The 25,726-nt window shown below is 37.7% G+C and overlaps 1 protein-coding gene across 25 annotated transcripts in view; it reads left to right on the forward strand.

Moving 5' to 3' along the window:
* The window catches only part of DLG2 (discs large MAGUK scaffold protein 2), a 2,052,576-nt gene that overhangs the window by 2,009,106 nt on the left and 17,744 nt on the right, over nt 1-25,726 (forward strand). For 12 of the 25 annotated variants that reach the window (XM_044258404.1, XM_044258399.1, XM_044258403.1 and 9 more), the window contains 2 exons: nt 18,319-18,418; nt 22,522-22,563. In XM_044258404.1, coding sequence (XP_044114339.1) covers nt 18,319-18,418; nt 22,522-22,563 — 142 coding nt within the window. Of the gene's footprint in view, nt 1-18,318; nt 18,419-19,265; nt 19,312-22,521; nt 22,564-25,726 lie in introns of all 25 variants that reach the window. The other 13 variants (XM_044258405.1, XM_044258402.1, XM_044258423.1 and 10 more) reach the window with 3 other exon arrangements.

Consider the following 25,726-nt stretch of genomic DNA (forward strand, 5'->3'; position numbering starts at 1 on the left):
ATTGATTGCTTGCTTACTGCTCAAGCAGAAGTAATCATCCAGTAGTACCAGATGTAACTGAGGGGTTCACAGTGCGGGCCAGAGCTGTCTCTTGAGCATCGTTCCCACAATTTGTCTGAACCCCGCACTCCCCTAAATCCTACACCTCCATTCAGAAAAGTTGCAGGATTGGGGAAGAGGTTGGGGGGGAAAGAGGTGGCTTTGCGCCCCCTGTTGGGCAGGACTTTTCTTTGCCTGAATTGAGCTTTGCTTTTCTAGCTCCATGGGCAGTCTCCTATTCATTCTTTAAATCCCATTTAAAATGGTGCCCCTGAGCCTTCTCCACCTACCCCAGCGGCCCTTACTCCCTCCTCAGTGCCCAGTTATATACACCTCCATCGTAACAGTTATAACACAGTGTGGTAATGATGTATATACACCTCCATCGTAACAGTTTTAACACAGTGTGGTAATGGTTTACTTAAACTGTGAGCCCCACATTTTGTGTTCCCGGTGCTGCAGAGGGGACACACCTGGAGGACAAAATTCATCACACATACCATTCAGCAGGAGCCAGCCTGAGAAAGTGAGCTTTTGCAATTCTTTTTCCCAGAGGAGGTGCCTTTTGCCTTTGGAGCCCTGAAGCTTATAGAACAAAAGAATACTTACCATTTATTGAACACTTACCATGGTAAGCCCATACATGCCTGGTTGCATTCAGAACTACACAGCCCATGATGGAGGAGGTATTAGTATCCTCCTCCTCTGGAATCTTCAAATAATGGATATTGGTGTCAAATGTAGTGTCTCTTAGTAGGATTTGCACTCTTCATCCCCTGAAAAGAGAATGGATAAGGACTAATCATATTATCAGATGCCTGTTTCCTGGCACTGTGCTATGTGAGGCAAATACATTTTCTCACAAGTAGAACACAATTGTTATGTGAATGGTATGTGGAGACAAGGTGCAAAAAAATTCTTCTTGAACCAGGACAGTGGCAGGAACAATGAAGAAAAAGTGACAGAAATTCTCAAGTAAGGAATCAAGGATGATTGCAGAGTTTCTGGTGGATGCTGAGGGGAAAAATAAATCCTCCCTAGGGACATGAAGCATTCTCTTTGGCTTTAAAGTGACCATCAGTTATAGTGACAGACTCACCCTGAGATCCCTGGTGTCTTGTATAGAAATAACAATGAACCTGCTGGGCCGTGTCAGCTAACATGAATAGGAAGGGTGTGTGTGTGTGTGTGTGTGTGTGTGTGTGAGAGAGAGAGAGAGAGAGAGAGAGAGAAGGATAAAACATTCTTAAAAGGTGTTGCGGTTTTGAAGGTGTTTTTATTCCTGTTGAGGGGTATATGTGTGTTTTCATGGTTTTTATTTGCACACTCTAAAATCTTAGAAGAGTTCAGATCCCTGCCAAGTGAAAATCTGTGCTTTTATCAGCTACTATTTGAAGTTTGGCAAGCAATGTTCAATTTTTCTTGCTCCAAAAAATGAACTGTTGAGAAATCTTTGGGCTACTCCTCTCTCTCCACATTAGAACGAAGATATCCCGCCCCCCACCTCCATGAGCTCTACCTGTCTTAGAAAACACAGTCGACTAGCATATAGCATTTGAAGTGTTCCTCAGAGGAAATGTGTAAATAGAAGGCTCACCATGGGCTGAACAACAGTGTTCCAGGCAGAAACACCTCTCCACTCACCTGCCACACTACTGAACTCCCCAGTGAGAGTTCTAACCCCTGTGACTCGTCCTGTTAAAATGGGGCTATTGGCTGAGGGCCCAGCAGTTTCAACTCTAATGGATTTGCCTTCATTTGTGAGTTCCCCCTCCTTTCAAAAACAAACAAGAGGTGAAAATTACTCAATCAGGCACAACTTTACAAAGAATACTATTCATTATTGTGCTTTATGTATTGGTTTGCCTGTAATTCCTCCTGAGACACGAAGGCTACAAGTGACATCTTTGCGCTCTGGGTCTGCGTTGACATCAGATCATGGGAGAGAAAAAGTAAACTGTCAACTTCTGACATTGAGTCATCATCCAAGAGGAGGAAGCTCGAAGAGACCAGCTAAAGGAGGGAAGGAAATGGGGGGAATGGTCAGAGGGAGGAGGAAATATCTTCACAGCATAAAGGACCTTTAAGGTCATTCATTTATCTCCCTGACTGACGGAATAGAAAGCTGATGCTCAGGGAAGGAAAGTGACTTTCCCAAGCTCAGGTGGGTAGGAGGGCCCAGGCCAGGAGTCGCTCCTGTCTCTCCTCTGAGTTTCCATAGCACACGTAGCATGAATGACTGCTTATTGTGCAGCACGAGACAGTAAGCCCCACAAGCAAAACAAGTTGCTTCTCTGAGCCTCTCGTGTTACCAGTGGTGGTGGTGATGGTGACGATGGTGATGATAGCGTGAAGTAGACATTATTAAATCTGTGATACAGAGACAGTAATCCCAGAAAGGTTAAATACCTAACCCCAAGGTCACAAAGCCAGTGAATTGTTAATCAAATTGTTAATAAGGAGGACTCTCAAAAAGAAAAAAAAAAAGTGTGTCTAGCAGAGAAGCAGTCTGCCTGGGCCAGTCGGACCCCAAGACTGGGCTCTTACCTCTTCCTTGTGCATAATCCTCATTTAGTAAGGACCTGGGAGCATATACTGGTCCTGGCTTCACCCTTTAATGTACAGGCTCCATCGGAACAAACCAGATTGTGAATGAAGTCACTGGTCCCTCCCTCCCTGCCCGCAGTACAACACAGCACAGCTCCCCTGCCACAGACACCTAGCTGTCGACCAGGTCTTCCCTCTACCAACTCTGTCCTCAGCCCTGGAAAAGTACAAACAGAAAACAAAATAGTAGTGAAGTTTGGGTTTTGGAGTTGGAGAGAGCTGAGTTTAAATCTGGTTTTGCCACTTACCAGCGAGGCAAATTGATGTCCCCTCTCTCTGTCCTAGTTTTGTTTGTATGCGTGTAATAATATAGACAGAGGGGTGTGTAGTGTGTGTGTGTGTGTGTGTAATTGTGGGGAGAACTTAATGGCATTATTAGTATGAAATAGTTAATTAGACATATACTAACAAGGGCTCAGAGAAAGAGCTCAACAAATATTTGCCACTATTAATATTATCAATGAGTTTACATTCAAATTGGAGAACAGATACACTTTGAGTTATCAGAGAGCTCTCAAGAACTCTGCCTAACTTCTTTGTTTGATGGAATAACATCACCTTCTTTATCCATCTTCCACTTAGTGAGCCATAATGACCTATCCTTCAATACCTAGTTCACATTTCATCTCCTGCTCCCCTCCACAGCAGAACTTACTCTGCCTTCCTGATGCCTCTCTAGTACCTTGCTCACACTGTCACAGCATACTAATAGCTTAAGAATCTCTCTGTGTCCCTGAATTGCAAGGTCCTTTGGAGTTTATTACACCTCCAGAGCCTAGAACAGTGCCTGGCTTATACTTAAGCTCAACATATATTTGGTGCATGAATAAATAGAAGTAACTGCATAGAACAGTGGGGCCTAGAATAGTTAGGAGAGCCTTCTTTCAGAAGGTGGTCCATGAGGGATGAGTAACTTCAGAAGTGCTTGGATAGATAGTAATGAAAACAAGGGGAAAGACAATCATTTCGTTACTTTCTTTTTCTTTAAGATTTTGTTTATTTATTTACAAGAGACTGAGAGATATAGTGCACACACACACACACGCATACACACACACACACACACACACACAGAGGTGAGAGGCGGAGGGAGAGAAAGAGAGAGCAGACTCCCTGCTGAGTGGGGAGCCCAATGCAGGGCTTGATCCAACAACCCTAAGATCATGACCTGAGCCAAAATCAAGAGCCAGATGGCCAACTGGTTGAGCCACCCAGGCACCCCAACATTTTATTGCTTTCTATTGGCATAATCAATGTATGGATTTGAGTAAGGGTCCTCTCCTCACCTAGATAGGGTAAATCAGCTTACACCTTCCCTGCTGGCCTCGTGGCATCACGTCACCTTCAGCATGAGAGTGTAGGACCAGCCAGTAGAGAGGAGAGGAGCCCCTGGGGAAGTTGCAGAAAAACTGGCATTCCTGAGAATGAAGAAATGAAACTGAGGAGCGCTATGCTCTCTGGAGGTGAACATCGTACTTCACGCTACTCACTATTCTCACAGCCCCTCGTGGAGCCATCACGGAAATCTCATTGCGCAAACCATTTGAAAAGAATAAAGCAACAGGGGTTATGTTTCAGAAATAAAATATAAGATCCCACGGAAAGTCATTTGCCAGCAGAAGTTCTCAGTGATGGTTACTGGGACTGTGTGCTGAAAACAGAGTGCAGGGAGTACTTGAATCTTTGCAAGTGTTCATAAGAAAGGCAGTATTGCCTCATAGTTAAGGCTCAACTCTGGAACTTGGGAATGAAACCTGGTTCATGAATCATAGCTGGTGTAATTCCTGGAGCAAGTGATCCACCTCTCTATTACAGTGTGGACACAACTTGAAGCCACTAAATAGAAGCTGATGATAGGAGGAAAGCACTTAGAATGAGAGTCCATATAAATCACTTACAAAAGCACCTGCCATGTAGGTTAACGTTGAACAATTGTTTTTAAAAAATGCTGTTATGGGGCACCTGGCTAGCTCAGTCGGTAGAGCGTGTGACTCTTGATCTCAGGGTTATGAATCCGAGCTCCACATTGGTTGGGTGTAGAGAGTACTTAAAAAAATAAAAATAGATTTTTTAAAAATGCTGTTACAATGACCAAGTCCCTGTTACCAGCTTTTCTCCATGCATCGTTCTGGAGCCCTGTGGCAAGTGCATAAGAAAACTTTAATACAAGATCATGTTCCTTACGGAGTTAGGCTGAAGGTGAAACATGAAACTAATATAAATAAGGCAATTAAAGAACCCTTAAGTCCCAAACTAGATGACTCTGGGCGATGAGAAGGGAGAGGACTGAAACAGTCCCGAGAAAGAGGAGAATGAGCCTAACCTGATGGTTCCTCAATTAAAGTTCATTAATGATAACTAATATTGGACTCATTCAGGTTAGGATTTTATCAGCTATATTCAAACGCCAGATTGTGAGGGAAAAAAATATAAAAATAAAACAACCCTCTCAATTATCAGTCCATTTAGAGAATGCTAAAATAGGAGGGAAGAGAGTTTATTTAACTTGATCTTGAATGAGGTTTCAGAATTTGTGAGTGAAAGAGGTAAAAGAAACCTCAAGGATTGGCTGGACTAAGCACCATGTTTTACAGATGGAGAGATGTGAGGTGATTTGCCCAAGTCATCCTGGAAACCCAGGTCTCTTTTCGTTCTGTCTGATTCTTAACTCCCTATGGATGTTCACTGGCTTCTCTGGCTCCTGAAGGTCATTCTTCTTGTGTCATATCAGTCAGTTGGTTGGACTCCCATCTATGAGTCCTAGAACTTTTCCTGCCTGTGCTCACTGCCCTTCCTACTGTGGCCAGTTACATGCTGACAACCACATTGTGGAGGCTTAGCCCTGCAGGCATTGACAAGAACCTTTGTTTTTGTTATTGTTGTTTTGCCTTTTTTTTTTTTTAACATGTATTATTTGCTTCAATGGTACAGGTCTGTGAATCATCAGTTTTACACAATTCACAGCACTCACCATAGCACATAACCTCCCCAATGTCCATAACCCAGCCACCCTATCCCTCCCCCTGACCCCCCTGACAAGAAACTTTGAGCTGTAGCAAATAGCAAGGGATAGAAAGGGAAGAAAATGAGGGATAGTGGGAGGGGGAAGAGGGAATGAAAGGGAAAAAATTTAAAAATAATTAACAAGAAAATGAAGAAATCAGCAGTATGACCAATATCGGATCCATGGAACTATTCTGAACCTGTCTTCTATCTAATACATGAGGATTTAAAAATAAATCCAGTGTGTCCCATTGATAAGAATATGGTGAAAGTGGGGTGCCTGGGTGGCTCAGTGGGTTAAAGCCTCTGCCTTCAGCTCAGGTCATGATCCCAGGGTCCTGGGATAGAGTCCTGTGTGGGCCTCCCTGCTCAGCAGGGAGTCTGTTTCTACCTCTACCTTTATTCCTCTCCCCACCCAAGTTGTGCTCTCTCTCAAATAAATAAATAAAATCTTTTTTTAAAAGAAAAGATGAAATGCTGGATGAGTCTAGAATTATGAAACAGTAAATTGGAATCCTATAGCCTGCAATTTCTTATGGTATCTACCACACAAAATGGTGCACAAATTGAAAAAAGAGAATGACACCTTGTCAGAATGCTTTACTGAATTTTATCATCTCTGGCACTAATCACAAATATCAAGATCCATTTCAGTGCAGACCAGAATTGCTAAGGGACCATCAGAGGGCTTGCCACATAAAAGTACATAGTAGTCATTCAATAAATATATTAATTGATAAAGTGAATAATGAAAAATTACAAATTTATTAATAAAGTAAAAAAAAAAAAAAAACCGGCATGAGTGGCCCACTAGCTGACAGTAGGATGAAGGTTCCATCAGCTACAGTAAACTTGAAGAAAGCTGTTTCAAGTCTTTCCATCAACTATTGCTATGACCCAGTGACCAGAGTTTCAGGTTTGCAAGGCAGGGTGGATGGTGGAAGAAACTCAGCTGCAGTAGACAGCAGAGCACAGCAGCACCGTCTTTGGTATTTGACTCTCTGATACTTTCATTTGCCCATTCACTCATGTCCACATTCATTCTGGAATACTTTGTATCTTAACAAATCGATCCATACTAATCCCAACTCCAAAGCCCTATGTCCAAAATGATAACCTCCCTGGCCCAACCTCACCAAAAAATAAATTAATTAATTAAACAACAAAAAAAGTAAAATAAAATAAAAATTCAGGAGCAAGGTTGATGGTCTCCAGGCCATTTAGCGACAACCTGTCCACAGTAACAGGCTATGGCTAAAGTCAAAGTCTCCTCCTTAAATCCATCAGAGCAGTGCTACTTTGACACCCATGACCTACTCAGGAAGAACAGTTTAGCCAGTTATTTTACTATCTCTGGTTATGATGCTCTGAAGTGTAAATATAGTTTTTCATAACTTATTATTGTCTCATAGCTTTAGATTTTAATGTAAAAGTAATAGAAGCTTTTACTGGTTTGACAAATAACCGGTATTGGAAGAGTTAGTCTTCAAGCAGAGAATTTTGACAGAGAAAATCCAAACTTAATATCTCAGTTGTAGGATATACCAGTGTTCTCTTTTAACCTGATTAAATAAATTGTGCTTTTGGCTAATGGATTCAAAATGTAGCTTTTTCATGGAAGGCTTACATTGTAATGGGGTAATGGAGAGTGTAGGGGGTTTGGGGAAGAGAAAAGCAGTTAGGACACATCATTGGGACTAATTAGAAATTAAGAATAAATGATTGCTGGGGAAAATGTCAATCAGTACAGATCATTCTGAAAGCAGCTTGGAAATATGTAAAAAAAAAAAAGTTTTTTTTTAAGATTTTATTTATTTGTTTGACAGAGAGAGAAACAGTGAGAGCAGGAACACAAGCAGGGGGAGTGGGAGAGGGAAAGCAGGCTTCCCGCTGAGCAGGGAGCCTGATGGGGGGCTTGATCCCAGGACTCCAGGATCATGACCTGAGCCGAAGGCAGATGCTTAATGAACTGAGCCACCCAGGTGCCCCATGTCAAAATTTTAACTTCACAATTTTTAACTCAACAATTCAACTTCTAGAAGTCTACCCCAAGGGAATAATTTGAAACAAAATATGTTATAGCTATTGCAACATAAAGTACTTAAAAATGGAAAACTATAGATGTGTCTGACAATGTAGGAAAGCATAAGCCAACTGTAATAATCCACGTGATGAAATACTAAATTGTTATTGTGTTTATAAGATATATTGGCTTGGAGTCATAATTTCTTTTGGTATTTTGTTGTTTTGTTTTGTTTGGCTTTGCTTTGCTTTGTTCTAAGTAGGCTCCATGCCCAGTGTGGGGCTTTAACTCAAGACCTTGAGATCAAGAGTCATATGTTCTACCAACTGAGTCAGCCAGGAACCCCATCTGTAGTCTTCATTTCTTTTGATGTCTTTTCTAATTTTGGTATCAGAGTAATAGTGGCCTCACAGAATGAATTCTATCTTTTGGAGGAGTTTGTGAAGAAAAGGCATTTATTCTTTTTTAAATGTTTAGCAGAATTCACCAATGAAGCCATCTGGGCCTGGGCTTTTCTTTATGGATAATTTTGGAAATTACTAATTCATTCTATTTGTTATAAACCTTTTCAGGGTTATCTTTGTTCTTTCTTTTTTTTAAAGATTTTATTTACTTATTTGACAGAGAGATAGAAAGAGAGCACAAGTAAGCAGAGAAGCAGGCAGAGGGAGAGAGAGAAGCAGGTCCCCCCGCTAAGCAGGGAGCCCAATGCGGGGCTCCATCCTAGGACCCTGGAATATGACCCGAGCCAAAGTTAGCCGCTCAACCAACTGAGCCACCCAGGCGCCCCCAGAGTTATTTTTATTCTTGAGTCAGTTTTGGTAGTGTCTTTCTAGAAACTTGTCCATTTCATCTAAATTACCTAATTTTGGGAATACGGCTGTTCATTGTATTCCCTTATAACTTTTTTTATATCTGTAAGGTCAGTAATAATATCCCTTTCATTCCTGATCAGTAATGCTTCTCTCCTTTTTTCTTAGCCAGTCTAACTAATGATTTATCAACTTTATGAATCTTTTCAAAGACCCAACTTGTGGTTTTATTGATTTTTGTTTGTTTTTCTATTCCCTAGTTTATTAAATTCCGCTCTAATTTTATTATTGCCTTTTTCTGCTTGCTTTAGATTTAGTTTGGTCTCTTTTTTCCCCAGTGTGTTAAGGTGGAAAATGAGATTTTTTTTTTTTTAAGATTTTATTTATTTATTTGACAGAGAGAGAGATCACAAGTAAGCAAAGAGGCAGGCAGAGAGAAAGGGGGAAGCAGGTTCCCTGCTGAGCAGAGAACCCGATGCAGGGCTTGATTCCAGGACCCTGAGATTATGACCTGAGCCAAAGATAGAGGCTTAACCCACTGAGCCATCCAGGCGCCCCAAAGATAAGATCTTTTATTTCAGATATTTTTTAGCTGTAAATTTCCTTCCAAGTACTGCTTTAGCTGTATCCCATAAATTTAGGTATATTGTATCTTTATCTCATTCATTTAAAAGTATTTTCTTGTTCTCTTGAAATTTCTTTCTAGACCCATTGGCTAGTTAAGAGAGTGTTGTTGTTTTTGTTTTTTGTTTTTTTGTTTTTTTAATTTGCATATGTTTGGTGATTTCCTAAATTTCTTTTTGTTATTAATTTCTGATTTCTTTCCATTGTTTTGGATTCATTAAAGCTGATGCTTCTGAAGACTCCTTTATGATATGGAAAGTATTTCTGTCCTCTTTAAAATAATCCCATTTAGTGAGTTTTACTAAATGTCAGGCCCTATAATAAAAGCTTATCACGTTATCACATTTAAATACTCAGAACTGAGGCCCAGAGATTAAATAGCATTTCTAAGGTTATACAGCTAAATTTCAAAATATTTTCCCATGAGACTTTGCTGTATGGAACAGTAAAAAAAAAAAAAAATTTAAAATTCTATAGACCATGTGATACAACTAAATTTAAACAGAATAATTTGTTCAAAAACAAAGAAACAAATCAATTTAGTGTTATTGTTTGTCACAAAGAGATAACAAATAACTTTTTTCCTCTGTTTCCTTTTAAATCTTCCCTAAAAGAGACATGCTTCATTTGCTAATAGAAAAAGTATTTTTAACAAACTAGCCTATTAGTTAGGAAAGGGAATAAAACTTAATTAGGAAAAAAGTTAGAAAAGGAAAATGAAACGGTAATTTTACTGAAGGCATTAATACTTCTAAAAATCATTTATACTTTCTATTTATGCAATTATGGACCATAGAGCTAAAAATGTGATACTATGCAAAAATGTATACAAGCAAATAGCTGAGCCACCACGTTTTTATTACTAGTAATAAACAGCAACTAAAATTAAATCAGATTGTAGAGCATAGAATTATGAGATAAAATTCATGAGAAAAACAAATTATGAGAGATAATAAGTGCAGAGAAAAGCAGTACATTCAAATATCACTCATTTGGCGATAGTCTTATTCTTCCATTACTTCTCCCACTTTCTCCAGATGTTTGTTAATTCCCCCTGCTCCTCCTCCTCCTTATTCTCCTTGTTTTTGCCAGAAGTTTCTCCCCATATTACCAATAGGAATCATCACTCAAAACTTTGGTTCATGCCTTCATTTGATGAATATTTATTGAGTACCTACCATGCCTTAGATCCTGGGGATACAGAAATAAAAATGATACATGCTCTGAAATCATAATGTAGTAGGAGAGAAATATATCAAAATGAGTGGCATTCACTGTGACAGCCATGGTAGAACATCTGAACACAACCTTAACGATGTATCCAGTTATTCATGAGATGGGCAAAGAGGAAAACATTCCTATAACCACCACCTGAATCAAGATGTAGAAGATATACCTATATATATTTAAGAGAGTAGGCTAAGTTAAAAATTTATTTGGGGAAGGGTCATGTTCTAACAACAATAATTCCTCAGCTACTGACTTGATTTCCACCACCCTGGCTTAGTTTTTCCTGTTCAGGAACTTCTTATGATTGAAGTCATCCATAAGTACTCTTCTGTATCTGCCTTCTAACTCTCAACAGAATGCTCTTGAGATTTATCCATGTTGTGGATGCTTTTTATTGGCGAAGTAGTTCAGTTCTTTTTATTGCTGAATAGCAATAACAATATATTGGTGTATCAGTATACCACAGCTTATGACTTCACCTGTTGATGGACATTAGGGTTGATTCTTGTTTGGGGTCATTGTTAATATTCTTGTACATGTCTTTTTGTGGCATGTGTTTTTCTCTTGAGTAAGTATCTAAGGCTAAATTTCTGAATCATAGGTTAGCTGTGTGATTAACTTTATAGGAAAGTGCCAAACTATTTTTCAAAGTGGCTATACCATTTTACATTCCCAACAACGATTTCTGTGAGAGCTCTCATTGCTTCACATCCTTACCAACACCTATCATGGTTAGTCTTTTTAATTTTATCCACTCTAGTGGGTATTGCGAATAGTATCTTGCTTTTGGCTTCAGTTTGCTTTTCTCTGATCACTAATGATATTTTTCATATGATTTTTGACCATTTGTATATCTCACGTTAAGTATCCAATCAGGTCTTTTGCCCATTTTTTATTGGATGGTTTTTCTTTTTATTGTTCAATTGTAGAAGTTTTTAAATATTCTAAATAAAAATCCTGTATCAAGCATGTGTATTATATTGTTTTCTAGTTTGTGGATTGCGTTTTCACTTTCTTAATGACCTCTTTTGAGGAGCAAAAGTTTTTAACTACAATGAAATCCAATTTTCTAATTTCTTTTTACTTATCATTTGTTCTTTTATGTTTTTTCCAGGAAATATTTGCCTATTTCAGATTACAAATATACTCTATATTTTCTTCTAGAAATTTTATGGTTTAAGCTTTTAGAATTGGCTCTGCAATTCATCTTAGAAAATTTTGGTGTATGGTACAAGTTATTACAAAAAATTTCAAACATAAAATATATGGAAGGAATATAATTATGACCTTTTGTACACATTACTCAGCTTCAACAGCTATCAAATCTTGTCAGTCTTATTGTGCATATTCTCATATGTGTGATGTATATATATGTATGAGATATATGAGGCATATTTGTAAAATTACAATCTTTCTTTTGTTACCATCCAGAATTTAATCCAGGACCACAATTCCTTAATCTCCTTTGATTTAATATGGTTCTTTAGCTTTTTGTTTTTCAAGACATTGGCATTTTAAGAGGGTGTCTCTTAATTTTAGTTTTTCTGATTATTCTTCATGGTTAGTTTCATCTAATACATTTTTGGCAGAAATACCATATCAGCGATATTGTATACTTCTCAGTGCTTTCCATCAGGAGGCACATGGTGTCATGTTATCCCACTGTTCGGTGATACTAAGTTTGATCACTTGATTAAGGTTTCCCTGCCAGATAACTCCACCAGAAGGGTGGTTTTACTCACCTTTTTAATAATTAAATAATATGGGAGGAGATAAACATCATGTTCCCCAACAAACTTTCAATCAGTAGTCTTAGCACCCACTGAGGATTCTTGCCTGAATTGATTATTACTATGGTAGCTAAAAAATGATTGATTTTCTGGCTTTACTACTCCTATAGTTGTCATTCTATTAAAACAAAGAACTTTCTCTTCCTTCTCATTTTTGATTACTTAATTTAGGTAGTTGTGGTAATCTGCCTGGACTCATGAATTTCTTTTTTAATTCAGTGTGTTATACTCAGTTACTACCATTATTCATTTTCATATTCAAATTATCTAGATTTGGCTGGTGTGATCTCTTTTAAACTGACTTTGGTGTCCTTTTGCTATGCCACCAATAGTTTTAGGTTTTTTAAGCTTTGCACTGTTTTTGTGTTTATGATGAGTATGTCCTACTTTCCAGACTCACCTTGTTACTTTCCCTGCTGATGGAATGAGCCATTTCTTAAAAAACACTAGTTCCTTTTTTGCAGAAAATGGTATTTAGAAAACAAAATCTGAGCACCAGGTATGCTTTTTGCTCCTGGGGTATCAGTACATCTAGGCGCCTTTAGTGAACAAAGAGAGGATATAAAGTTTTTTAGAAAACCTTAACTTTATGTTGGATGTCTTTAATTACTATTCACCATCATAAGATTCTTCCCGTCCTTCCCCCATCCCACATTTGTAGCTCTCTCCTCTTTCACGGCGACAACCCCACTTCCCAGCAACATCCATGTGTTTACTCATTTGTTTATTACTCATATACCAAATGGTTTCAGAATTCAACTAACAATAAACCTGCTAAGTAAAGTTCAAGATTTCTGTATAATTCTATCTTTAGAATATATTCTGAGGATAGTCATAGTATTATGTTCCTTTCATATTTTCTGAAGCAAATCAAGTGTGTCAGTCATTTCAACTGTAACTATTTCAATGTGGCTCAACCACAATGCCCTTATCACAGGTAAAAATTAATAATTACTGAATTTACAAATATTCTTTGGATTTTCAGGTCTCAAATTGACTCATAAATACCATAAATGCTTTTTTGTAATTTTGTTTTGTTTTACAATTTATTTAAACCAGAAGTGAAATTTATAGTAATTGGTTGATCCATCCTAAATCTCTTCTGATTTTTATGTTTTCCCTCCATTCTTTTTTTGTTTTCTTTCAATTTTTATGTTTAAAAAACCAGGTCATTTGTCCTATAGTTTGCTCCAGATTTTCCTTAGGGTATAATTTATCATGTTTCTCTATTTCTATAAACTCTTTGTTGGATGAAAGGTTGAATTATATTCAGATTCAATGGAGAAAAGGGTTTTGTTTTGTGTTCCTTTCTTTTGAAAATAGAGGTTTACAGAACTACTCTATAGTAGTATTTTATTCTCCCGTCAGGAAGCATATATCACCTGATTGTCTTTTTTATGTGTGCGATATTACCAGCTATTGGTGCTCAATGCCTAGATCCATTGATTCATTAGGGTTGCAAATGGAACCCTTTTTGAATTGGACGATGTTCTAGACATACATATGTATACACACATCCATATAGAGACACTTCTGGGAACAAATGTATCTCAAGCCAACTCTTGTCTTTCCTTTAACAATCTCTTTATTTCATTCTTACTTGTTCTTGACCCTCTCTTGTTATAAAAATCTCTTTTCTGTACAAAAACAAGATATGTATAATACAAAATGATGGCCCAAATTTATAGTAACAACTTTCCAGGGGGAATACAATTATCTTAGAGGAGATGGGATAAGAATAAATTAAGAGGAAAGAGGCATTTATGAAAGATAAGGAGGCCACAAAAATTGTGTTATCTGGGCTCAGTACAAATTTAAATCGAAATTCTTCCCAGGGAATGTTCATATCACGAAGGTGACATTTTAGAGCTAGGAAACATTTGAGATTTGAAAATTTTGAACAGGAATATGAGAAGGGAAACTGAAACATACCCCTAGTTTTAAAGTTTTCTGCATGAAAAAGACAAAAATACATCAATTCACTCATGTGTCTTTAAGAGCATGGGATTCAAGTGAAAGAAGCAGCAATTTGAGTTTTTTGTTTTGTTTCCTTTCTTTCTTCATGAAGCATGTATTATCTTAAGCCAGTTCAGCAATGCCATTACAATTTAGGGTCAAGCTAAGCAGTTTCACACCACTTGACCTAACAACTTAGGGATTTTTTGAGTGACAGTGATAATATGCCGACTCCTGGTATGGGTGTTCTAATGTCTGTCACAACATGAAAGGTATTCATTTAACAGAGGAACAGCAGAACCAGATAAACAAGGCACGCGTATCTGATTGATTGCAGGGGTCGGGGAGGGTGTTTTCAACTCATTCAATTCAAGATAAAAAGTATTTGCTCCAAGTAAAATGTAAAACATGCTGTGTTTGTTTCCTCCCATCCTATGGTGTAGGGGTTGGGGAGAGGTTCCTTTTTTGAATAACTTTATTGAGATATAATTCACATAGTATACAATTCACTCACTTCAAGTGTACAGTTCAGTGTTTTTTAGTACATTCATAGGGTTATGCAATCATCACAGTCTAATTTTAGAACATTTCATCTGCCCTAAAACTAACATCATACTCATCAGCTGTCACTTCCCACTCTTTGTATGCCCTATCCCCAACCCTAACCAACCACTAATCTACTTTGTCTCTTTAGGTTTTCGCCTTTCATGAGCAATCACCTTTTAATTGCCATTCACAGCTTGTCCCACTGAAATTCTTTTTATCTTATTTTCTACATTATCAATAAGAATAGAATAGATCCCTCAAAAACATGAGTGGATATAAAAAAAAACATTGTAACAGGATAACGTACAAAAATATTGTTGAATCCAATAACTTCTGATGGCTTAAATAAATAACTGCCAAACAGTGAAGCTGTAGGAATGATGACAGATTACGGCATCATGAAAGTCAAGTGCTAATAATTTTAAATATAAATTTGAAACAGGCTTGGCTTGCAGAAGCTTTTCTTGCTCATAAGAGCAACAATATCTTCAACCAGTAGTTATTAGTTTCATTCAAATCCTGACTTTACCTCTCATCAACTATGTGACTGTGGACAAGGAACAGAAGATTTGTAACTTCAGTTTCCTCATCTGTAATGTGGGAATGATGATGATAACAACCTCCTGAAGTTAGTGTGGAGATTAGCACATGTACAGCTTTTAGCACCAAGCCTGGCACAAAATAAGTGCTCAGTAAATGGTTGTTGCATCACTTTTGTTCATAAGAACTCAGTGATTCAGGTCAAACTCTAAAATGGAATCCTTACATATGCCAACTTGCTACTTGCTACACGTGATTGGTATTTTCAAAGTCTCTGTTCAGTTAAGTTTCCTGCCATGAGAGCATTAGATGGAGATCCAAGTAAGACACAGCAGTGTAGAGGAAAAATAGCATTGATCAAGTATGATTAAAGGAGCTATAAACCAGCCTTCAGTTGCTTGAGAGCCATGTGTTCTATAAATAGTAAAAGTGCTAATTTATTATTTTCACCTAACACTCATGTAACAGATTCTCCTTTTTTAAATTAAAAAAAAATATATTACCAGCAACAGAAAGCTCATATAATGGTATTATACATGTCTAATAAAAAAAATAAAGACTAGCATTAGAGCATTATAAACCACCTATAACCTCTTACATTTGAAATGTTTAGCTAAGACCCATAATGTGTGACTTTTAAGTCTGTGAGTGTGAATGGAAGTTGTGATTTGGTTTTGTGCCCATGAATGTAAGGCCATTTAACCACCAATGATTCTATTACCTTCTCTTTCATTCCAATACAGAATGAGTTTGGGGAATAAGACTAATAAATTAGATAATTTTATTTTGAGCAACTATTATGTATTTTTCTCTTCTTTTAAAGATGTGATGCTAAATAGTATTATATCCCAATCAGATGAGTCATGATACACATTTTCATACTTGGGAAATGTTAACACATTACAGTCCTTGCTTTGAAATGAAAAAAGAGTTAATCACAGACAACACATATTCATTTCCTTTGACCCCATGAGACAAGTTAAATGATGTGGTTTGCATGTGCCCCCATTTTGGCCCTTAGACACCGCCACACTGTCCATCTGTGTCTACATTTTAACCCCAGGCTTTCCTCCTTTGGGCACTGTTTTGTATTTGCATGAGAATTTGTAATTTTTTTTTTTGCATGACAAGTCATCCATGATGTTGAAGTTAAATGTCTAACATACCTTGCAATACACATGTCATTAATTCTTACATAATTTTTTCTTTTATTTTCAGTTACTGAAGTTTAAATATGCTTGAAAAGTAAAAGTGGCATGAAACTGGAGTGATGCAAGAATATTTAATGTTCCTTTAATGACATCATTTTTTAGCTGGGAAAATTTGGGGGGCAGTTCCCAGCCTTGTCTCTGGACACAAATCCTCAATGACAAGTTCTGACAAAACTATATTACGCATAAGTGCTGTCAGCGGAGTCATAAATACTAAAGTAGTATTCCTTTTTACCCTGAGAATGTATATCTAATACTTGACACGTTACATATAAAATATGCTTCCTAATTTCAAAAATTATTAAATATTTGACTTAATTATTTTTTTCTTCAAAAAAGAAATGTCCCATTTCTTAATGGGACATAAAAATTAAGCTCCACTGATTTGGTGAAGTTCCTGGCACCCAAAAAAAGTAATAAATTACTGAATGAGAGCACCAACATTTTAGCACTTTAATGTTTCCTACATAAACATGACTATCAAAATGGGTATCTGATAGAAAGCACATGAGTATGCAAAGAAACTAAGTTATGTACACTATTTAGTCAAGCTTCAAAACCGTAAGGCATGCCACTGATTCCCTCCAGTGGATAAAATACATACATCTGAACAAGGGCTTTTCCTTCCAAATAGTCACCATGCTGGCCTTCATTTATTCCTCCCAGTTGCCATTGCTATAACTGTTTTGGAACACCCTTGTCAAATTACCTTCAAAGTCTTTGGCACATTCATTTTAATACCTACATGGTAACAACTCTTGCTCTTTGGAGAGCCTCAGAGCCAGTCAAATAAGTATGGTAATCAAGCTGGTGAAACATTTTTTAAATGTTATGTGAATATGAAATTATTAAGACTTGCAGAGCCTATGGCTTATAAAATGACTGTGAATTCATTTCCCAAAGCAGAACCCCACAGCATTTACATAACAGCAACAGTGGGAATAAATGAAATTTTCTTAAGGAGTTTTCTGGGCAAGCAAATGAATAAGTTCTAATATATGTCTTATATTACGTATATCTATGTTACTTTTAATTAAGCCTCATTTAACCTAATGAAGTGGTTTACATGTTTAAGGACAGTCCTTCTTACAGTATTTTTTATCATGTCAGAATATAAGCAAGTAACCATTATTTCTCCCTTGCTTGAGTATCAAGTTAGTATCTTTTAATATCAGATTTGGGTTGACAGTGTCCCAGCTGTCACCAACTAGCCCTGTGATATTAGCAAGGGACTCAACCTCTCTGTGCCTCTGGCCCCGTTTCCAAGATGAGGATGTGGGGCTCGTGTGTCTTTAAAATCTCTTTTGAATGAATGATTTTTATAGATCTGTGTGTGATATTATAAATCTCATATATCATAAACGTACACACTTCTCTGTGTGTTTTAAATTAAATCCTAGCCAAAGTAACTCACATTCAACTTACTAAAAATGATATCCAGGCACTGATGTGTCTAGTATCTCTAAGAAAGTCTTCCCTACCTGATGACAGTGATGACGATAAAGATGACATTTGTATAGCATGTTATGTTGATCCTGCCTCACCTCAGTCTCACACCCTAAGAGTTGCTCTCATTATCCTCCATTATACAATGAAGAAGATACTGAGGGTCAGAGAGATTCAGTTACCTGTTTAAGGTGATGGACTAGCAAGTTGTAGAGCCAGGACAGAGGGTCAGTTAAGACTCCTTTCCTCCATCATCATTTACCTGCAACCAGTCTTTTCATTAAGAGGCATCTTTTCCAAGGAGTCATCTTTCAGAATTTACACTCCTTGAAAATAAAATCTGCCTTCAGGGAGCCTATGGCACCTCTTTAGACTATCCACTTGCGTCACTACAGCTCTCTCTGCTTTTACAAACTAGTTGTTTCGTCAGCATGAGTGTGACAACAATTAGACGTCCCCTGTTTTTGCCCCATGCCTTTTCTCCTTCACAGTCATTCAATGACAAGCGTAAAAAGAGCTTCATCTTTTCACGAAAATTCCCATTCTACAAGAACAAGGAGCAGAGTGAGCAGGAAACCAGTGATCCTGAACGTAAGTAGATTCTCGAAGAGAATGTCACATGCAACACAAGAGAAAAAAATTCTTCACGGGCAACACGCATGATGTAGGCTCCCCCACGCCACACGCCTAGGCAAACAAACACGGTAGGCAGGCAGGTCAGGGCTTACTACTGTGACCAGTGTTTGGCGGCAGTCTGGATCCTTCCCTTGATGTGGCTCTTCTTTGCAGGATGCATTGGAGAGGGACTTCAGGAACCTGGGACTTTGCTTCCAGCCAGCATTTTTCTGTGACCAGGGCTGGGTCTGGTTTGCCTTTTCTGTCCTACAGCTCTTGAGGGCTTGAGACAAATTCTTTTCTGAACAGAAATACTGAATTCTATTGCCACATGTATGTTTTTGAATTCTAGCTCATTGAGAGCAATTAAATTGTCTGCATTGATTACTAGCCCTGTGTCTACCCCTTCCCTCCCAGCAAATATTAAATACTTACTGAGCGGTGAGCTTGCATTCGTGGCTGCTAAATCAAAGAATTTGTTTTAAAACTTGGGAGTGGACCATTGCTCTGAGTGGTACATTTCTGTGGCAACATTAGCAGCGGGCAAAAATGCCATTTGGCGTATCTTCCTCTTTTTCTCTAACAGTCTTCTGATTTTTTTTTTTCTTAAACTCACCATCTTTTGAGTTGCTTTACAAATATTTGTGTCTCAGCCCAGGGAGTTTGGGTGAAAGTTGTTTCAAAAGAAGAAAGAGTAGGATCCAGATTGCTTAGGCAACACGGTCTGTCATGGTAGTATCCATTTCAACTCCACTGACTTCTTCCTTCCTCTTCCGTGGCTGTTCTTCCTCTCTCATTGCTCTCTCTGGGGACTTCCATGCAGGACATCCCCGGATTAGGTGACGACGGTTATGGAACAAAGACTCTGAGTAAGTTCCCAGGAATGGTCACTGTAACTTTTCTTTTCTTTTCCTTTCCTTTTGAGTTTGGCTTTTGTTCCTTTTCTTGAGGGCCTTTCACTCCTAGCATGCACAAGATACGAGTTTTATGTTACCTAGCTGTGAATGCTCCTACAGAGTAATTTCAACCGTTTTGTTCTGCATGTCAGCATTTAAAAGCCAAGTGTGTCAGGCACTGTAACTTCTGTTGCAGTTCACACATTCCCTTTCTGACCACATGATGTGGCCAACATGGTCAAAATGCCAACCACGGCATCCCTTGCTCTTACCGCCTAACACCTCCCAGAGAGCAAGAAGCCATGTTGAAAGAAAGGGTGAGCTAAATGTTCTAGAACAAGAAAGCAGAAATGTACTTTACGTCCTTTCTTCTGCCTTGGTAGCCAGAAATATTTAATGTCCTTGCCGACATCCGTAATTGGGTCGTAATTTGCTAGCAGTAAAGGAGCTATTTTATTGTCAAAGGGAACATGCCTTCTCAAAAAATAAACATTAAGCTATTTGATCTTCCATGGATAATTCTTTGTTATTAACTATGATTGATTTTTCTTTCTGACTTGCAGTGATCCTGCTTGAAACGTTTGTATGATAACGTTTTAGATATGTATTAATATGTTTTTCTATCAGTCACTTATTAGCTGCATTACATAATCAGGTCTTCATTTTGTAGTATAGACTATAGAATAAAGTATAATAAACCTTTAAATTTTCTAGTTATTAATGCCTTTAGTCTGTGTCTCATTGCACTGAGCAATAAAAATTAATAATCCTATGTTAATACACTGTGCTATGATTTTTCTTTCTTTAACTCTAACTCCATTGTATAGGCACCAATGAAATAAGAACAGTTTTGTGTCTTTTGCAACTGTATCACATGCTCATTTTCTTGTTTATTTTGTTTTGTTTTAATTTAACAGCTATGGGCAATATTTTTAGAAGCTGTTCATTTCATTTGTATAAAACAAAATAGCATTGAGCTGGACTTTGTTTTCAAGAGCCGTTACTTAACCCTGTGTAATGATATGCCTCATCCCTCAGAGTGTTATTCTGGACTTTTTTAAGATATAGATACAGAAAACAAAATCTGATTAAGAGTACTGATCTTTTTAAAGATGAAAACTTTATCTTTGAGTCGTCTGAAATTTTTCTTAAATTAGTGGCTGAAGTTCAGGTGTTGATTTCAGTATTATCTGGATGGTACCCAGTACCACCAGGTTCTGAATTTTCAATGGGGGCGGGGTGCGGAGGAGAAGCATTTTAATATATTATGAATAAAGGAACATCACTGAAAAGTAGCTGCTTTTAGAATGTCAAAAATATGAGTGATGACCTTTTAAATCCAGAATGTGCAAATGTTTGTTTTGCTTTTTTAAAAATTGAACAGATTTCAGTAGGTGAAGTTATTTGCCAATTAATGCTATTGTCAGCCATCATTTGGACTTTGGCTGGAACGTGTTTTCAATTTCTCTTTACCTACACAATGGAAAAATTCTGTGATACAATTTCTTGATACTAAGAGAGATTGGTTAAGTAAAACGTGCATAGATAGTGTAGCTTTATTCTCAGTTATTTTAAAAGTTAAAAAAAAAACCAACAGCAACGACAACAGCAGCAGACCCTGTCATCTTCAATTCAGAGTACTTAGGATAATCAATTACTAATTGTCAATTACACTTCAGTAAAGCTTTAAAAAAAAAGACTAATCCATCCAATGGGTGGCAATCTATATGAAGATACACCTTTGTTGGGTGTGTACCTTGACTTTTTTTCAACAACAAAATAAATTTGCCCTGTGTCATTCACACTTCTTTCCCTAGTGCCCCTCTGCACTTGTAAAATGCCTGCCTAAATTAGCAACACAAAGAGAAATGATTAGTGTGATTTTAGCCCATGTTAATTTTCCTTAGTTTCATTCTCCAAAACCAATCCTTCCAGGATGCATTAACTCTGTGAGAATCCTTCCACAATGTATACGTGAATCCCATCATCACATTGTTCACTTTAAAAGTATTGTCATTTATCAATTACACTTCAGTAAAGCTTTAAAAAAAAAGACTAATCCATCCAATGGGTGGCAATCTATAATATGAAATACATTTTAAAGTGCTTTTTTTTTGGAGAATTGTATTCTGTATTCTTTTGCTTTTTCTAAAAATGAACAACAGTTGCCACTTTTTAAAAGCCTGGTTATTGCTAATGAGCTTCAGAAATCAGTCATATATTCTTCATTTAATTAACCTGATAGACAAAGGACTTGATAGAATAATGAATGTATCTTCTATAACTTAATACAGGGTACAAATGAAATGACTTTTGGAAATAAAAGCTCTAATTCTGGCATATACATCGCTGTTATGTTAGCCAAACTGTGTTTTTATGAAAAAAAAAATTTGAAATATCACCATACAAGCAAGTTATTCAACATGAATTAAAAGCATACTTCATGCCAGGACCTATGCTTGGTATTGGACCTGTTTCATTCCTCTAGAACCCAATAGCTATCCAAGCAAGAATCTTAAAATAAAATCCGGAAAATACTGAACTAATTCATAAACCATTTTTCAGCAAACTCATTTCTTCCTTCAAAATTTTCTCCTCATTCACTGAAGCAGGAAAAATCTTCCAACTGTCCCTTTTTATCCTGAGAATTCATTTAAGAAATATTTACATAGAAATAAATTTCACTGGGTCCCAGGGACTACCTGGCAATCTGAAATACCGTATTCCCCCCAAATCCCTAAAGGCTAACACAGAGAAACAAAAAGCTTGTAAGCCAACAGTGGCTACACAACAGAAACTTCTGACCTTAGCGTCAGGAAAACATCCAGCTGAGACAGATGGACCTTTGTCACACGAAACTGGAAAACCAGGCCCATGTGAATGGAGCAAAGTCTGCGGGAAAAGAAAAGTGCTTAGATTGACGTTCTGTATTTTTTTTGCAACTAAAGGTACTTTCCTGTTTGCTAAAAAGAAGACGCAACAATCAAGTAGTAGCTTCCTATAACGTGGAGATAAAGTTTTCATCTTTTGTACCGTATCTGAGTTTTCTTAATGCCACCTCTTCCGCAGCCTTTCCCGTGCCTCCCGCTTACACTTGTAGTAGCCTTGCATGAGTGTTATTCTTTCACGTTGGCTGCTCTCCAGTGCTTGGTATCTCTTTAATTTGCTGTGCTGTTCTTGCAGAACATGTCTCTTCTAATGCCAGCGATAGCGAAAGTAGCTACCGTAAGTTACTGCTTTGGTTTGTGGTTCTTTTCTTTGCGATTGCTCCATTGCCTGTGGTGGTCATTGCCCGTTTTTGCTCTGGTTGTGTTTTAATTGCTGCCCTTGATCATCCTCATCCAAAGCAAATGGCTTGACATGAAATCGTCGTGTGATGTGGAAAGATACAAAAGACATTAGGGCCGTCTGTGGACTCCTCTGTGCTTAGTGCAAGCAGTAGCCGGCTTGCTGGTAACCACAAACAATTCCCGCTTCAGCGGGCTGTGGCCTGGTGATGCGGTTCTCCCAGAGAAGGTGGGGGTAAGGCTCAGCCTGGCGGACTTGGACATTCTACCCCCTACAGTAATTAAAACTCCCTGCAGGGTGGTGGAAAAGTCATCATGGTTTTCTTTACCTTCTCATTTTGCCTTTTTCTTTCTGTTGCCGTCTTCCCTTTCCAACAGAAATCTTGCAAAATTACTGTGTTCCTTTTAAATGGAGTGTGAACTTTTATATCTCTTCTCTCCTTGGTTAATATTCGAAGGCAGATACTATGATATATATAACTTTATATTTCTCATGGTTGGGAAGTGATGAAAAAGTTTCATCCTCTAATGGTGAAGGAACTCACTTTTTTATTTTATTTATTTATTTATTTATTTATTTATTTATTTATTGGGGAAAGTGAATAAATCTTAGATCAGAAAGCTTAACTTTCTGAAAAGGTAGGTAACTAAAAATTGTTCCTGATCTGTATCTTTGTTTGGTCACCTCAAGCCATTTGCTTAGTGTATAAAAATGTTCACCAAACACCAAGCACATCCCTTTGATGCATTCATGTGGTTTCTTACCACCTACTTACTCGGTTTGGGTGACTATCATAGGTACATATTACCACGGGGATCCTTACAACTTCTGTAATAGTTATTTGTCCTCCTTAGTGAAATGGGTTACTCAAAAAGTGATTACTGAGGATATTAGTAAAGTACAGGCCCAATACAATTGACCCACAGCCACCATGCCAGAAATTGGTTGGGATTTTTGTCTCCCCTCAAGCTCCCCTCAGGTATTAATTAAAAACTAAAAGAGTTTCTGTTTTTGCTCTCCCATGACAGCATGGTACTTTATAAAACCATGCCTTTTTTGTGGTGGAGTGCCAACTGGTACTCTTGGAATATGACAAATTCAATGTGGATTTTGAGAAAGGCTTCATAGATTCAAATTGGTAGCAAATAGAAAAAAGAACAAAAGAAGAAAGGTGGCTGAAAGAGGTAGGGGCCAGAGGAGGAAGACAAAACATAGTACAGAATGAAATGGAAACAAAAAATGTAATGAGATATCCTCAATAAGTCAAATAATATGAGAACCACCTAATTTTCTTCCTCAAAAGACTGACAAGTCTTGGTGACAGGAATCAGAGGGTTCTTTTTCTCAGCATGACCCTTCACATTCTTGCATTCTTCCAACTCTTATAATTTCAAGATTATCCCAACTTAGCAAAACACTTGCCTCCCCCTTCCCTTCATTTAACTTTAAAACAAAGAGATACCAGGCTAAGAAGAAGGGACCAAAGATTGCCTTCCTGACACCTGAGGTACCTCAACTTAGTATAAAGAAAAAAAGAACTTTGTTGAGTTTTGTGGGACCAATAACCCTAGTTTCTTTGATATGTAGGTCTAAGTATTGTATTTCTATCATGCAGACACAAGTATGGAAAGGGGAAACATCATACCTTGTTCTTTCAATTCTTTTTATGAAAAGTATATAGAAGAACTACCTTTTCCTTTGGAAATCCTTTTCAGAGGCCCCTTTTCTCTTTCATGGGTAGGAATGTTCTTCCCAGAATCATTAAGTTAGAAAAACTGGGCCAAAGCTTTCAGCTGTGTACAGAGTTTTGGGTAGTGATGTTCTAGGATGACATCAGTAACTCTTCATTATCAAATAGTAGGTACACACAAATACTTAACTGAGTGAAAAAAGGAACACTTGCAAGCCCCTTTAATTATCTGTGAGAAGAGAGAAGAATTGGAACTGGACTTTATGATATTACGAGAGCAAATGTGGAGTCCAGTAATCAGCATTAGTTTGGGTCTCATCTGAGGTTACCCATCACCACACAGATTGCTTGCTTTACAAATGAATGAAAGTAAGAACAGCCTTTGTCATAGCTTAGAGGAAAAAAATATTTCTCTCCCCAGGATGGAAGTACAAGGAATTAAAGAGAAATATTTCTTTATTCATTCAGCATGCACCATATACCATGCTCTCTTCAAAGGCACCATGAGACCCAGTATGAACCTCAACCAACTCTAGAACTCAGCACACACACCATGGGGAGAGGTATCGATAAACAGCAGCAACAACAAAAATGCACAACATGTAGCAGTTTCTAAGAAAAAGGTCTGGTTCAAAATTAGTAGGGGCTTCAGAGATGATTTCAGAGAGGAAGTGCCCTTTGAGCTGAGCTTCGTTGAGGGGCATGCCAGCTCAGTAGGTTAAGGAAGGAACTTTCCAGGCAGGCCCAGAGACTTGGAACAAATGTTGTTTCCAGGAAACCGCCACTTGGAAATCAACATGAGCTGCAGTTTTCTACCGAATTCCTGGGTTTTGCTGTAATTATAAGAAACTTTTATGTTTTGTGGATAGCAGTATAAACAAAGACTAAAAAGACCTTTTCCCATTGATGTCCAGGTGTTATTTTTGTTTAGTTTTGTTTTGTTTGTTTTTTGGGTTTTTTTTTTTTTTTTTTTCACTCTTAGAACCATTCCATGTCCACTCTGGGACACAGTGCTTTAAAAAATGGTCAGTGGTTAGGAGCAAAGTCCCAGAGCACTATGTCTCATAGCTCCAGAGGCACAATTCCCACTGCATCTTGGAAATATGTGTTGTGACAACCCTAACTGAAAGCCTCATACATTATCTGAGATACACACACACACACACACACACACATACACACTTAGGCAAACTTCGGTTTCTAATAAACAGCCCCCACCTTTCCTGCGCCATCTCGGGATTATAAAATAGAATTTTTCAAAGTCCAGCTATATTGAGCACTAGCTAAACTGAAGTTAATTACAGTGCACATTGTATAATTATGTGAAATACCCCCTCACAACTATATTAATTAAGGACTAATTGCAGATTTTTGTCTGTCAACAAAGTCGTACAGTACAGACTTGCACTT

The sequence above is a fragment of the Neovison vison genome, chromosome 7, assembly GCF_020171115.1.
Source record: "Neovison vison isolate M4711 chromosome 7, ASM_NN_V1, whole genome shotgun sequence".
Taxonomy (NCBI): Eukaryota; Metazoa; Chordata; class Mammalia; order Carnivora; family Mustelidae; genus Neogale; species Neogale vison.